General features: G+C 40.4%; 1 protein-coding gene across 3 annotated transcripts in view; it reads right to left on the minus strand.

Moving 5' to 3' along the window:
- The window catches only part of SHOC2 (SHOC2 leucine rich repeat scaffold protein), a 98,464-nt gene that overhangs the window by 25,857 nt on the left and 56,833 nt on the right, over window positions 1–15,774 (minus strand). For all 3 annotated transcript variants that reach the window (XM_034776141.1, XM_034776142.1, XM_034776143.1), the window contains exon 3: window positions 12,421–12,558. In XM_034776141.1, the coding sequence (XP_034632032.1) occupies window positions 12,421–12,558 (138 nt within the window). The remainder of the gene's footprint in view (window positions 1–12,420; window positions 12,559–15,774) is intronic.

Raw genomic sequence — 15,774 nt, forward strand, 5'->3', positions numbered from 1 at the left:
GTAGCCTAACGCATACGTAGGCTACAGTACTTTGTTTAAAAATGGTTAAGATGTTCCTAGTCAAGGTTAGGCACACTGTGTAGTATAAAAGCTGCCTAAAGCTTACTTACTCTGTAGATATCAGACTTTAGTCTTTGCAGATGTCAATCAGGCACCATCCACAATCACTAAATGTTACTTTAAGGAATACAGCAAAAGGCTATTCTTCCCCATATTTTTAAGCCAATGATATAGACCAAATAATCTTAATTTTGAAATAAGGAAGGAAGAGGCCAAACCCATGAACTGATCACCAGTTTATAACTTTCATTAATGACTGCTACCGTCAAAGTGTGTGCACATGCAGTGGATATCAGCAAGCTGCTCACAAATAATTAAGCACCCCAAAATTGGACTCGCATTTTGTGTTTCATTTTTACAATGTTGGCAGGCATAAAACATTGGGACACACTTCTGGAATGTTTTCTCAACTATGAAAACTAGACTTGATTTGTGGTTCAATCATTCAGGCTTTGAACATAGAATCATAGGACTGGAAGGAACTTGGAGAGGTCATCTAGTCCAGTCCCCTGCACTCATGGCAGGACTAAGTATTAACTAGACCATCCCTGACAGGTTTTTGTCTAACCTGCTCTTAAAAATCTCTAATGATGGAGATTCCTCAACCTCCCTAGGCAATTTATTCCAGTGCTTAACCACCCTGACAGTTAGGAAGTTTTTCCTAATGTCCAACCTAAACCTCCCTTGCTGCAAGGCATCAACATGTATGCAGCCATATCAGACTTGCTTTTCTTCATTGTGTCTTGTTCCTTCAGATCTTTCTTGCTTCATCTGATGCCTCCTCCTTGCATGAATAAAATAATCTATTGTCGGTTTTCTTTATACTGTAAAAAAATACTTTTAAAAATGCTGAGTCACAGCTTAGATTCCTATATCCATAAATACCATCTGATGGTACCTACCACTGACTAAAAAAATAATCCTATCCCAAACCTACCAGGATGAATGAGGGCACATCTACACTACGAAATTAGGTCCATTTAATAGAAGTCTATCTTTACCAACCCATTTTATACAGTTGATCGTGCATGTCACCACTAAGCGCATTAGGTTGGCGGAGTGCGTTCTCAATACCGTGGCTAGCATCGACTCACAGAGTGGTGCACCATGGGTAGCTATCCCACAGTCCCCGCGGCCCACTGGAATCCTGGGTTAAGCTCCCAATACCTGATGGGGCAAAAACATTGCAGGTGGTTTTGGGTACATGTCGTCAGTCTCCCCTCTTCCCTCCCTCCTTGGGAGCAACGGCAAACAATCATTTTGAGCCTTTTTTCCTGGGTTATCCGTGCAGACGCCATAGCACGGCAATCATGGAGGCCGCTCAGCTGTACACTGCTTTTGTGAGCATTACAAACACCTTGTGCATTATCCTGCCGCCAGCACGAGGAAGACTGTGAGGAGGACAAGGACACAGACATTCCTGAAAGCACGGGATGTGGCAATTGAGATATCATGGTGCTATTGGGGCATGTTGCTACAGTGAAATGCCGATTCTGCTCCCGGCAAAGAAGTGCAGACTGGTGGGACCGCATACTGTTGCAGGTATGGGATGATTCTCAATGTCTGCAAACTTTTGCATGCATAAGGCCACTTTCATGCAACTTTGTGAGTTGCTTTTCCCCGCCCTGAAGCGCGGGAATACCAAGTTGAGACCTGCCCTGACAGTTGAGAAGCGAGTGGCAATAGCCCTGTGGAAGCTTGCAACACCTGACTGATATCGGTCAGTCGGGAATCAATTCGGAGTTGGCAAATCTACCGTGGGGACTGCTGTGACCCAAGGACAATCAATACCCTTATGCTAAGAAGGGTAGTGACTCTGCGAAATATGCAGGTCATAGTGGATGGCTTTGCTGCAATGGGGTTCCCTAACTGGGGTGGGGCGATAGATGGAACGCATATCCCTATCTTGGCACTGGACCACCTTGCCAAAGAGTACATAAACCACAAGGGGTACTTCTCAATGGTGTTGCAAGCACTGGTGGATCACAAGGGCCGTTTCACCGACATCAATGTGGGATGGTTAGGAAGGGTACATGATGCTCGCATCTTTCAGAACTCCGGGCTGTTCGGAAAGCTGCAAGAAGGGACTTTCTTCCCAGACCGGAAAATTACCATTAGGGATGGTGAAATGCCAATCGTTATCCTTGGGGACCCAGCCTACCCCTTGCTCCCATGGCTCATGAAGCCATACACAGGCAGCCTGGACAGCAGTAAGGAGCAGTTCAACTATGGCTGAGCAAGTGCAGAATGGTGGTAGAATGTGCCTTTGGGCGCTGGCGCAGTTTGTGGAGTAGATTAGCAAACCTACGAAAGCAATATTCTCATTGTTATTGCTGGTTGCTGTGTGCTCCACAATATTTGTGAGAGTAAGGGGGAAACGTTTATGGTGGGGTGGGATGTTGAGGCAGATCGCCTGGCAGACAATTTTAAACAGCCAGACACCAGAGCAATTGGAAGAGCACACCGAGGTATGCTGTGCATCAGAGAGGCTTTGAAAAACAGTTTCATGACTGACCAGGCTACGGTGTGACAGTTGTGTGCGTTTGTCCTTGACGCAAAACCGTCATCTTTGGTGAATGTACTTCCTTGTAAGCCAATCTTCCTCCCCTCTTCGACCGCAGCTGGCAAAGGAAATAAAGTCCCTATTGTTCTGAATCCATTCATTCTTTATTTATTTAAAAAAACCCTGAGATCACTGGCAATGCTGACTAGTAAAAGGAAGCCCAGGTGTACGAAAGGTTTGATAACAGAGTGGGGGAGGAGAGGAAAGGACAAGACCACATTGCTTATTGTAGCCACACTACAAATCAAAGGTGTTTGAATGACAATCTTCTGTTGCTTCGGCCATCCCCTGGAGTTGAGTGACAGGGTGCCCGGAGCCTCCCCCCACCACGTTCTTGGGCATCTGGGTGAGGAGGATATGGAACTTGGCGAGGAGGGCAGGTGGTTCAACAATGGCTGCAGTGGGGGTCTGTAGTCTAGTTGCCTTTCCTGCAGCTCCACCAGACACCTCATCATGTCCGTTTGATCCCCCATTAGCCTCAGCATCTCCTCCTGCATATTACGATCACGGTCACTGTATGTTTTTCTGGCCTCTGCCACTGAATGCCTCCATGCATTCAGCTGTGCCCTATCAGTGCGGGAGGATTGCATGAGCTCTGAAAACATGTCATTGCGAGTGCATTTTTTTCGCCTTCTAATCTGCGATAACCTCAGGGACGGAGTTGATGCAGGGAGCACAGAAACATTTGTAGCTGCAGGGGAAAAAAAGGGAGAGGTCACTTTACAGAAGATACATTTCTGCGAACAAAAGGGAAACTCTTTCACAGTTAATCAAGCAATTCATAGACAGCACATATGTTTTAGGTACAAGGTCGCATTTTGCCTTTAATATTGAGCGCCTGCCGGTATGGTGACACATCACACATGGCTGGGCAACAGAATTCAGTGTGCACGCAGCCATGGTAAGCAAAAGGGTACGTGGGGTTAGCTTCTTCCGGTTCATAACGTGTGGGAATGGTTTCAAACTGCAGCGCCCTCCTTTCCCATAGCAACCAAAGCTGGTTGTGTTTGCCATTTAAAAGGAGGGGCTGTGTTTAAAAGAAGGGGCTGCAGTTGCCATTTAAAAGGAGGGATTGCGGTTTTGGGGTGCAGCACACCCCCACCCCCCAGCATGGCTATTCTCTGGGATGATCCCTTTTAGCCAAGCGCAAACAGCTCAGCATGCCCAGGGTCTAATGTGTCGGGGATCACCAAACAGAGAGGATTACTGTTCCCTTACAAAACTTGCCCTATTTCAACCAGGTGACCATGAATGATATCACTCTCCTGAGGCTGACACAGAAAGATAAAGACCGAATGTTGCATGAATGTGACCAAAACCCAGGACCATTCATTGTCATGCTTTGGGCTGCAATGATTCCAGACCACTTGCTACTGGCTAGGCGTGATAAAGTGTCCTACCGTGGAGGACGAAATAAGGCAGCCCTCCCCAGAAACCTTCTGCAAAGGCTTTCGGAGTACCTCCAGGAGAGCTTCATGGAGATGTCCCTGGAGGATTCCCGCTCCATCCCCAAATACAAACAGACTTTTCCATTAGCTGTACTGGCCCTGAATGCATCCCAATTGTTCAGGGCAAATCAAACATTAAACACAATTGCTTTTAACCCCTGAAGTGTCGTTACAAATGTGAACTCACCAGAGGTGTCTTCTCTGCCATCAGGGTCTGGGAACAATAGGCCTTGGGAGGGTATTGGCTCAGGGTGAGGAAAAGGTCCTGGCTGCTGGGGAGAACGGATTCTCCGCTTGCCTGCTGCGCATTCTCCTCCTCCTCTTCCTCATCCATAAAATCCTCATCCGTGTTGCGTGAGACTGCCACCTTGCAGGTGTCCACAGAGAATGTTGGGGAACTGGTAGGGTTCCCCCCTAGAATGGCATGCAGCTGATCATAGAAGTGACATGTCTGGAGCTTTGACCAGGAGCAACTGTTTGCCGCCTTCATCTTTTGGTAGGCTTGCCTGAGTGCCTTAATTTTCACGTGGCACTGCTGTGCATCCCTGGTGTAGCCTCTCTCCACCAGACCCTGTGCGATTTTGGCATATATATTAGCATTTCTTCTGCTGGATCTGAGTTCTGCCTGCACAGATTCTTCTCCCATACAGCAATCGGATCCAGGGTCTCCCATTCACTCCATGCTGGAGCTCGTTTGTGATTCTGCTGAACTCGCCACGCTGACCAAACAGGAAATGAAATTCAGAAGTTCCCAGTGCTTTTCCTGTGTACCTGGCTAGTGCATCAGAGTTGAAACTCACATTGGAGCACTCTGGGATAGCTCCCAGAGGCCAATACCATCGAATTGCACAACGCTGCGTCTACATTACCCCAAATTCGACCCAGGAAGGTCGATTTTAGCACTACTCCCCTCGTCAGGGAGGAGTATAGCAGTCGATTTTAAGGGCCCTTTAGGCCGGCGGAACAGGGTTGGTTGTGCAGAGCATTCATTATAAATGACTAACGCGGCTAAATTTGACTTAATCTCGTAGTGCAGACCAGGCCTGAGTGACCAACATGAATAATATGGGAAATAAAGAATGTTAAAAACATATACACACAAAGCAAATGAAATCCAGAGTTAGTATACCACAGTTAAGACACCAGAAGTCAATCTGATATATACAAAAGATCAGTATGCAAGTATTCACTCTATTTAATTTGTTTGCATTGGGAGATTCCTTTTAGATAAAATATGGAAAGTTTAATTTTTCCATTTCAAAGTTGTGGGTGATGGATCCAATAACAAAATGCTTTAGAATATACATGATGGTGTTCTGCAGCAAATTGTAAAACACAAGCCAGGACTTCTTCCTCTTAGCATTTCAAATGAATTAATAATTATTAAAATTTAGTAAAACCTATTTCATACCCCACAGTGAAGTAATTCAATTTTGTTTCTCTGTATTTTTACTTGGTATTCACTCATCCCTCTTATTTAATCAAGGTGCAACAGGGAGTGTTAGAGGTAAAATCTGAGGTTAAAACTTTAACAGCCTGAAGTAACTTCCAGCAGAATTTCAACTATCTCCCATGCTGATGCCTCTTCCTGAAATATTTGGTTTCATGTGAGTTGCCATTTTAGCACTGGGCTCAAATACAATGGAGTAGGGCATGGAGTCTAATTTCAGAACCTCTCTCTTTTTATTCCTGGACCAGCGTTCAGAAATCACACCAGTATCAGAAAATGGAAAATGTGTTCAGCAATGTCTCTTTTGATGCTATTAATTAAAGAATCATTTTGGAGCTACTACTACTACGCTTACAACTCACTATCCTTTTCCTATTAAAATGGCTGTTGCTCTAAATATTCAGAAATATAAGACATATCTGACCATGATCAAACTAAACACATTTTAGAAGAACGTGTACAAAACTGTAGAATGATGACAGTAGGTGAGAAAGCTTGTAGATATAGAAAAATAATTTAAAATGATTTCTTACCTGAATTCTAATGTTACCTGTTGAATTTCTCCCTCAGATAACTTTTTTACCTTTTTTAAAAATAAGAAAACTATTAAATTTACATTTAGGGGATGAAACTATTTAAGTTTGCTGAAGAGAAATTATAATTGTAATGTGGTATTTAGTGAACAATTTAAAAAAAAATCTTTTAATCCGATGGCCAATTAATTTAAACATTTTACTTCTCTCTGTCTCAAATGCCTACTAAATTGTTCTTTACCTCATTTTATGTCTCTTTTGGATGCTTCCCCCAAGTTAACATTAGCTGTACTGCAAGTTGGCATAAGGCATTTAATAACTAAAAGTAGATAAACTGTATATGTCCCAAATATTTCTTCAGCACAAAACATTGGCTCATATTAAAAAAAAAAATCACATTGTATCATAACTATTTTAATTTTGACGCTAGACTCTCTCTCTCTTTTTTGCTTTATGGTACTTGGAAAATGCTAGGCTATTACACAAAGCACATTTTTCTTACAGGAAGTGATCTACATGTAAAGTAATTTACTATTTTCAATCAACAGAAAATACTGATATGACTGCATTAAGCCAATATCTGTAGAACAAGACATTAAGTCATTTCCTGATAACTAATATCTAAATTGCCATTTGTTATAGTACAAAAGTGCACTTAGAAGAAAGCGTTACTTGAAACAAAACTATACACTTATACACAGTGACTAAATTGGCTTTGCTGCCCTTTTAATCTTGGATGTTGCATAGTTCCTTCCCTACCATGCCTCTCACTCTCCATTACAATTATGCCCTTTCGCTAGCAACTCCTCAACATTCCAGTACAGTCCTATTAATCTGTGAGGAAACATTCCTTTAAAGTTTTCTGTTTTTATTAGAAATCTTACAGCACACCCAGAAAGCTGTCTGAGGTAAGACAAGGCTCAGCTAACTAATCAAGCAGTAAATGCTTCTTACCCAAGAAACACCCAGCAAGGAAACACAAAACTTGACAAACCTTCCCTCTTATAAACAAAATCGGATTTCATTAAAAGAGGTTTTGGGGGGGGGGGGGGGGGGGAGAGAAGAGAGACAGGCCTAGCAAACTGGAAAGGCAAAATTAATTGTTACAAGAACAGATTGATTCTAAATTAGTTATTTGTGATTAACAGATGTCTTCGGTTAGGTTTTTTGCACTGACTAAATCAGTGAAATTTCAACTGTGCTTAGACATCAAACATGCTGGAACCTGGCAATGTGTAGATGTTGCAAGAAACACTCATCACACCCAACCACAGGTAAGTGTCACAGTGGGGGGGGGGGGGAAGGGGGGATAACTAAGAAAAAGAGGAGAGATCAAAAAGTTGGAAAGAAAATTCTCCAGCCTAGGGAAAAAAAAAAAAAAAAACATCTGAAACAAAGCAAGCCAGACTTTGGATTCCATAGACGATACACCGCATCTCCATCTCCGTGCTAAAACTCTCTCACTGAACTATTCTAACCACAAAACAAGCTATAATCTAAAAATCAAGCCACAACTTGCTTTAATGTTGTACCAAAACCGTCATGACTAAGAAATAAAGCCACTGTTGCTGAACTGGCTAAGACTGCCTCTTTTGTACTATGCATAAATGTAGGTCGATCATTATCAATCAATGGAGTTTCGTTCCCCCCACCACTACCCCCAGGACTTATGGACTTATTCTGAACTTTATTTTATATAGCAACAAATAATGCATTCTGAAAGACAGATTCATCCTCGATCAGTAATACTTTTTTTGGTGCAAAAATATAATCAGACTAAAATCAACGACAGTTAGCACAGTGCAATGTTATCTTCCACCAGTCAGCATCTGACTTGGCAGATTGTAGAGCTGCAAAGCATTGATGTTCTGTAGAGATAAGCACCATGCAGATACAGCTATATGTTTAGAGAAAGAACATAAGTAACTTTAAAAGGCTACAAAAATGTCTTTAAAAGCGAAAAGTATGCCATTGCAAAACAAACGATCAAGAAAATGTACAGAAAAACCATCTTTGGCAGATGAGGAGTTGATTCACTGACAGCAACATACTAAAGATTACTACAGTATCACTTTTTCAGTAAATCGCATGCCTACAAGAGGCCCAAGCTATTTCAACTGCATTGCCGGTAATTTCCCACTTCTATTAACTTATAAACTGATTATCTAGAAGTTGTGTGATTCTTTCATATCCTCTTAAGACAATCTTCTGTAAGCATGGTCTTTCCACATAGTCTATTCTAAAGTAAGTTCTACACACTGCTTTGAGAAATTTAATGATTGCCTTTCAACAGATCTCTCAATATAGTGTATCAATATTTTGCACAGAAATTAACACTAATGGCCTAGAACAGCTACCTGGCAAGGGAAGGTGTTCACCTATAACACATAGGTATTAGCCCATTTAATTGGAGACATTTCTTTCCATAGTTCTCTAGGTGGTAAGCTGCTAATAACCCTTACAAATAGTTTCCGTCAGGCTGCTAAGGCAGAAAAAAATTTATCTTAAATATAACTCCACTCAGCAACCTAACATACTCTTTATATTTACGAAATCAAAGGCTAAAAAAGAATGAATACATTATTTTATTTTAATTCTTTCTAAAGAATGAACCACATACTTAAGGCTAGAGAATCACAAATACATTAGAAGTACTAAATGACAAGTTTCTATTAGGGTGATGTGAAGAAAGGAACTTTAAGATATCCAAGCTCGTTTTCTGGAATTTATGTCAGTTAAAATTTCTAAGATCTGTGTAGAAATCTTTGAGACATATTTGATGTCAATTAGAAGAGCATTTATTGGTAGAAAGTGCAAAAATAATACAACAAGATAAAGGTAGTCTATTGGGCACACATACATAAAAATGTTAAATCAAACAGCAACAACTGTTTACTGGCCACATACTTAAGGAACAGAGGTGTAGCTACAAAGAAGAGCAACGGAAAGGGGGGGGGGGGGAACTTTTTCCTGAAACATTCATATATTTTTTAAAAAGAAATGGACAGAGCCCTCTCCCACAAAAAAGTCCACCAAACAGGAAAATTATAAATATAATAGTTTTGAGAAACACCAGAAAACCTTGTTAGTAAAAAGAGAATTTCTGTAGTAGTGCAGAAATAATACTTATGCTTACAGAACATGTCTCATTATCTTGAAGTGTTTTACATAGGCAAATATTTTTTTTTCCTTTTACAAAGGAGGAAAGTTAGACACAGAGCACTTATGTGACTTTCCCAAGGTCACATCCAGTCAGTAGCAGAAGCAGGAACAGAATCCAGGTTTCCTGACTCCTATGTGTTTCCACTACAAAAGAGCAGGTTTATGGGAAAAATGCTAAAAATTCAAAGAAACCGTAAATTAGAGAGCATATTAAGTGCTTATCTACACAAGAAAGTTGAACCAGTTTAACTTAAGGTGTGATTTTAAAGCAATTTAGTTAAACTACTTCAAAAGGCTTTATGTACACTTATTTTGGTTTATCTTAAATCAATTAAAAATCAATTTAATAAACTGAAATAAACTCTTATTCTGAAACAAGTGTTTATACAGGGATTTGCACTGTTTTAAAAAACAATTTACGTTAAACGAGTGCACCTTTCTCATGTAGACAAGGCCTAGGTCAGCTCAATCATCCTCTGTTAATGCAGAATAGTTTCATATAGTACATTTTCTAGTGCTCTGTCTAGCCCTAGCTTCACATGTCCTAGGATATGAGGTTTCCACCCTCTCGCTTGGGAGATTATGCCTATAATTCTCATTGTCAGGAATTTTTCCTAATATTCATCCTAATTTTCCTGTCTGAGGCTCTGATCCTGAAAAGCATTAACTTTAAGTACCAATTTAAATGGGATTACTGATGTGTTTAAATTTAAATACCTGCCTATGTGTTTGGTGGATTGAGGCCTTAATTTAATCTGATGCTCTTACCTTAGCTGAGACTGCAAGTCCATATACTCAGTTTAATGGCATTTCTCTGTTTGTAACTCTTTAACTTTTAAACTTTTAACTTAAACTTAAACCTTAAACTTTTAACTAACTTTTTAACTGTTTGTAACTTTTTAATACTGCATCTGATCAATTCCAAAATCAATTACCAGAACCCTACTGATTTTGGGAAAATTCGGAAAACTAAAAAAGGAAAAATGGAGACACATGGCGCCCTGGCCATCTGTTTAATACTGCCACAGCCTCAAGCATCTCTGCAATGGCCTACAGATCAAACAATTGGTGGACAGCACCCATGAATGCCTTCCAGCATAACAATACTCTTATCTTAGCTCAGACCAGATACCCAACAGAGTTTAACACAGTGATTCTCAAACTTTTTTTTTTTTTTTTTTACTAGTGACCCCTTTCACATAGCAAGCCTCTGAGTGCGACCCAACACCCCCATCAATTAAAAATGCTTTTTTATATATTTAACACTATAAATGCTGGCGGCAAAGCAGGGTTTGGGGTGGAGGCTGGCACCTTGTGACTCCCTATGTAAGAACCTTGTGACCCCCTGAGGGGTCCCAACCCCCAGTTTGAGAACCCCTGGTTTAACATGTTGACAGCCTAAGACTGTCTACACTGCACTTTTGTTGTTAAAACTTTTGTCTTGGTGTTTATAATCTTCAGATATTTGTAAACGTGTGTACTCTCTTAGTTTCTTTAGTTAACCAAGCTACTTGTATTGGCAATTTTTAATCTTTGACATAAATCAATCCTTGCAGCCTGAAACATTTTTTTTGTTTTTCTCCAAATTTCCTCCTGTTCTAAATCACTTTGGCAGCACTTTTTTTCTACTCTAGCCCTTAACAATTTTGAAGGCTCAAAGCTTGACCTTTCCAAAATCCTAATTACCTCCCTCATGTAAATTGACAATTTACAAAATCTGATTGACATGAGCAAAGGGCTCTATACCTGCAGACTAAAGTTAAGACAATTTTGTTTTGGTAGTGACATTGCCAATCTTGATAAAAAAAAGAGTTAAAGTTAGAGCTATGCTTACAAATTGTGCATTCGGATGCAAATTCCAGCTGGAAAAATGTCTCCTAGTTTTTAAATATAAAATTAACTGGACATGATGAAATTCAGCAACAGTGTAAGCTCAATTCAGGTAGAGCTCTCTGGGTAAAAAGGCCCAATATCTTCATGGTCAACAATTTGCTACTAAAAATAGTTGGTGTCTTTCTAAATGGTTCTTCACTCTTCTGCCCCTCATCCCCCCATTTATTTCCCCATTTTTTATATATATATATATATATAAAATACTGAAATGCTCTATTCATTATTAGATGTTGCCCAAGTGGTTCAGTTTTGTCTTTTATTTGCCCACTCAACAAGGCTGAAAACTTACAACCATGATGGGCTGTGTTTTTTTAAACAATATGTTTTATTCCACCATTTGTTCAACAGAGATTTAATTAAATAAGTAAAGCCCTCACCTGTGCAGTCCTATATGAGCTTCTGAAGCCAACTAGGGAAGAACCAGTTTATTTCAGTACTCTTACTCCCAATCCCAACATCAAAACCTGTATTTTACCGACTGAGATAGTACGTTTGGGAATTTGGAAGTGGATTTTCAAATTATATTATTAAAAAGTAGAAAATACAAAGAATAAATTAGTACTTGAAATTGATTCTGTAAGTCTTCTCTATTTTTCCTCTACTCAAAGCAAATACTGAAATACAACTCAGAACGTTATCCTTAAACTAATAATTTTTAGCACTTATGTAGCACCATTCATCTATAAATAGATTTTTCACTATGTGGTGGATAAGCAAACAGTATTCCTATTTTATAAATGGGAAATCTAAGACAGAGGTTAAGTGACTTGCCCCCAAGTCACAGAAAACAGTGGTGTCAGAGCCAGGTTTAGAACCCAGGAATTTCTTGTTCTCAGCCTAATGTTTAGACCACTCTTCTCAGGGTTTGTTCCCACTTACAATGCTATAGTAACACAGCTGTAGTGTAGACACTACTTACACCAATGGGAGAACCTCAAGAGGTGCTAGCTAGATCAGTGGAAGAATTCTTTTGTTGACCTAGCGATGTCCAGAAGGGGACTTAGGTTGGCATAAGTCCATCACTCGTGGGTTTTTTCACATCCCTGAGCAACATAGCTGGGTACCTAATTTTCAAGTGTAGACCACCCCTTATAGTAGTTAGAATGAACAGTGTTTGGGTTTGAGAGAGATTACATTTTTAGAAAGTGTATATCCCTTTGAGATCTTGATAGTGAAAATGCCCACAACAAAATTCCTATCCCTTCTATAGTTACAGTCTACGTTTTATTCTTAGATTTTCTATTCTTAGTGTTCAGTGACTTGAACATTTGGAAAGCAGTGATTTCTCTCCCCAACCCCACCTTCACATACCTATGGTTTCTGGTAGGTCCAAAAGCTCATTGTGCTGCAAGTCAAGGTTGGTGATTTGTGTGCAATTTCCAATCTCCTTTGGAAGATGTTCAAGCTGATTGTGCGCTACATCCAGAGTTATGAGGTTACACAACTCACCTGTGAACACACCAAAAAACACTTTTTTAAAAATGTCTAGTTTAAAAAATAAAACTACAACATGGAAGTAAAAATAAATGGTCAGATATACACAGCTACGGTTTTAAAACAAAGTATTGTGTGTACCTTAAAATTATGGCTGCAAAATATTTCTGACGTACCAGGATCACAATCTAGTACAGTCAGATTCAAAACCGCATTGGCATCCTTCGAAAGCATAAAGTATAGATTCCAGCTATCTGAATGAGTCTCAGCGTATTAAAGAAGACCGCGCCAGCTATCCTTGTTTTTGATTTGGTACTGTGAGAAGTATAAGAGCTTGGTTATTCTCATTATTCATCCCTTTCAGCTTAATTGAAGCGAGGAACATCATGGAGGTAAGCAGTTTAATGAATTTTTCAAAATTCAGTACACAGTAAGTTACATATAGAGAAACCACTTCCTAGAATTACTTTCAGGCTGCAAAGAACAAATAGCTTGTGAAACATCAAAACAGAACCAATTATTTTGCTGACAAGCTGGAAAACCAAGAAAACTACTGCTGATTGAGACTTAAAAATGGCACGTTTGTTAAGTTAAACAGGAAACCTATTCCTACAGAATAATGTATTTTAAATACTCAATAATAGCTAAAAATGTAAGGAAGGTTGAAATAAAATTTTATTTGTTAAGTCTTAAAGAAAAAGGGCCTGGATTCTCTTCTGATTTATATCTGTTTTACACCAGCAAAACTTCACACCTGATTTACCCTGATGTATGGGAGGTAAGAATCGAGCACAAATCTCTGCAAGGAGAAAGTTTAATTGACTTCAGTGTCAGCAACAAAAAGATCCAAAATATTTTTAATGCTTTTTTTTGTATGTTTTGATTTCAATGGAGCTGAAATTAACACTGCAGATTTTAATAGCTTCAACTTCTATTCACTGGATAAGTGACAATTTTTGGAACAGTAGTGAATAGATACTGCAGAAATAAAGCCTATTTTAGTAACGTACCCTCTAGTGCTGTTTTATTCACCTCTATCCTTCTAGGGCCTCCTTGCGGACCTTGAGGACTAGCTTGGGGTAAACTCTGATGCCATGAATTATGCTACACAGACTAGAAGGCCATGGATTACATTGTAAGAATGAATGGTAAATTTCATTACAAATTCTAAATACTTATGAATTTTGTTTACCTAACCTCTTCAGATGATAGTATGGTACTTTTTTGAGGTAAAAAAAAAATTCACACCCATTTACCAAAAGGCTTGCAAAGTTAAACGCATGTTGTCTATTCAGTTTTATTATTCTGATTTTCTCAGCTTGTATCACTCTTATGGGCTGCAAAGATCTACACAGCTCAGAGGTACATAGTACAAATAGTATTTTGTCACCAAATCCCACACTATACTGTCTATGTTCATTGCACTTCCCTAAAATACTCTCACATCAAGTGTGAAAGTATTGCTTATGGTCCGGGGTGGCCAACATGTGGCTCCGGAGCCACATGCGGCTCTTCAGAAGTTAATATGCGGATCCTTGTACAGGCACCGACTCCGGGCTGGAGCTACAGGCACCAACTTTCCAATGTGCTGGAGGTGCTCACTGCTCAACCCCTGCCCCTCACTCCACCTCTTCCCACCCCCTCCCCTGAGCCTGCAATGCTCTTGCTCCTCCCCCTCCCCCCCCCCCAGTGCCTCCTGCACGCCATGAAACAACAGATCGGGAGGTGTGGGGATGGAGGGAGGGGGAGGCAAAGATCGTCGGAGCCGTCAGTGGGCAGGAAGTGCTGGGAACAGGAGTCGGCGGGAAAAGCTTATGGGGAGCTGCTGACATATTACTGTGGCTCTTTGGCAATGTATATTGGTAAATTCTGGCTCCTTCTCAGTCTCAGGTTGGCCACCCCTGGCTTATGGTGCTCCTACATGACTGAATATGCATTCAATTTATACATGTAGTATAAGCAATGAGCATTGCAATGGAAACAATCAAGAGAGGAGTGAACCCAGCAATACATGAGCAATGAGCAGCAATCCCACAATACACAGAAGAGAATGAAAGAGCAAGAGGGTAGGCAACAATAATGTCCTACAGTGCCCCAACATTTTGGGAGTCTGTGTCCCTACTAGACTATTGGGACATACAGTTCTTCTTTTTATGACAAAATATAAAGGGGAGGAAGGGAACACTAACCCGTTTTTATACCATATTGCATGTGTTATTAAAGGTAATCTGAGAATTTTGGCAGCATTTTAGGGCACTAGTTCTTAATTTATGATCAGCAAAGCTTAGGTTTGGAACAAGATTCAAGTTCTGTGGCTATAACTGTACTGTTCTGTCTCAATGACAAAGTCAAGTTCATGCTATGGCACAATTCCATTTCATCATATTTAATTCTCATCCTCCATGGCCAGTTGTGGGAGGGAAGGGTCGGGTATATCTGCTGAAGTTGGAGGAACACTGACTTGGGGAGCAACATTCTCTCCACTCCATTCCTTGTACCTACAGAGAATTGTGGCAACAGACACACACATGGTTGCAACAACACATACAGACAGTTCATTTTGTTTGGACATGGCTGCCTTTGATGCTAGGAATATTTGAATCTTGAGTCTTGGGAGAAAACTAAACTAAACCACTGTTAGCCCTTCGGTTTCACATAGCATATCGAGCATGTGGTGAGAAGCTGTCAAACCATGTGATGGTCCAAAATAAAGTGCAACATGATTTTATAGCCTTTTTGGGGGGGAAGGGGTTGCTGAGATGTGAAATTTTTTAATCTTTGTTACATTCTTACTCTTGTCAGTCCATATTGATATACAACTCAGCAGAAAGAGCCTGATGAAGCATCAAAACTAAGGCCTGGTCTACACTGAGAATAGCGTAGCTGAAGTCGACGTATCTTAGATCGACTTAGAATCATTTATTTCGCATCCTTGCGGCGCGGGATCGACAGCCGCCACTCCCCTGTTGACTCTGCTTCCGCCTCTCGCCGTGGTGGAGTTCTGGAGTCGACGGCAGAGCGATCAGGGATCGATTTATCGCGTCTACACTAGACACGATAATCGATCCCTGATAGATCAATCGCTACCTGCCAATCTGTACATATATCAGTATGTACATATGTATTATATACATACACATCTACAGATTAATATTAAATTAGAGGGAGCGGTCATGTCAATATCAAACAGGCTTTGGTATCTCCTGCCAAAATTCACTGGGGAAAATAACC

The sequence above is a fragment of the Trachemys scripta genome, chromosome 7, assembly GCF_013100865.1.
Source record: "Trachemys scripta elegans isolate TJP31775 chromosome 7, CAS_Tse_1.0, whole genome shotgun sequence".
Taxonomy (NCBI): domain Eukaryota; kingdom Metazoa; phylum Chordata; order Testudines; family Emydidae; genus Trachemys; species Trachemys scripta.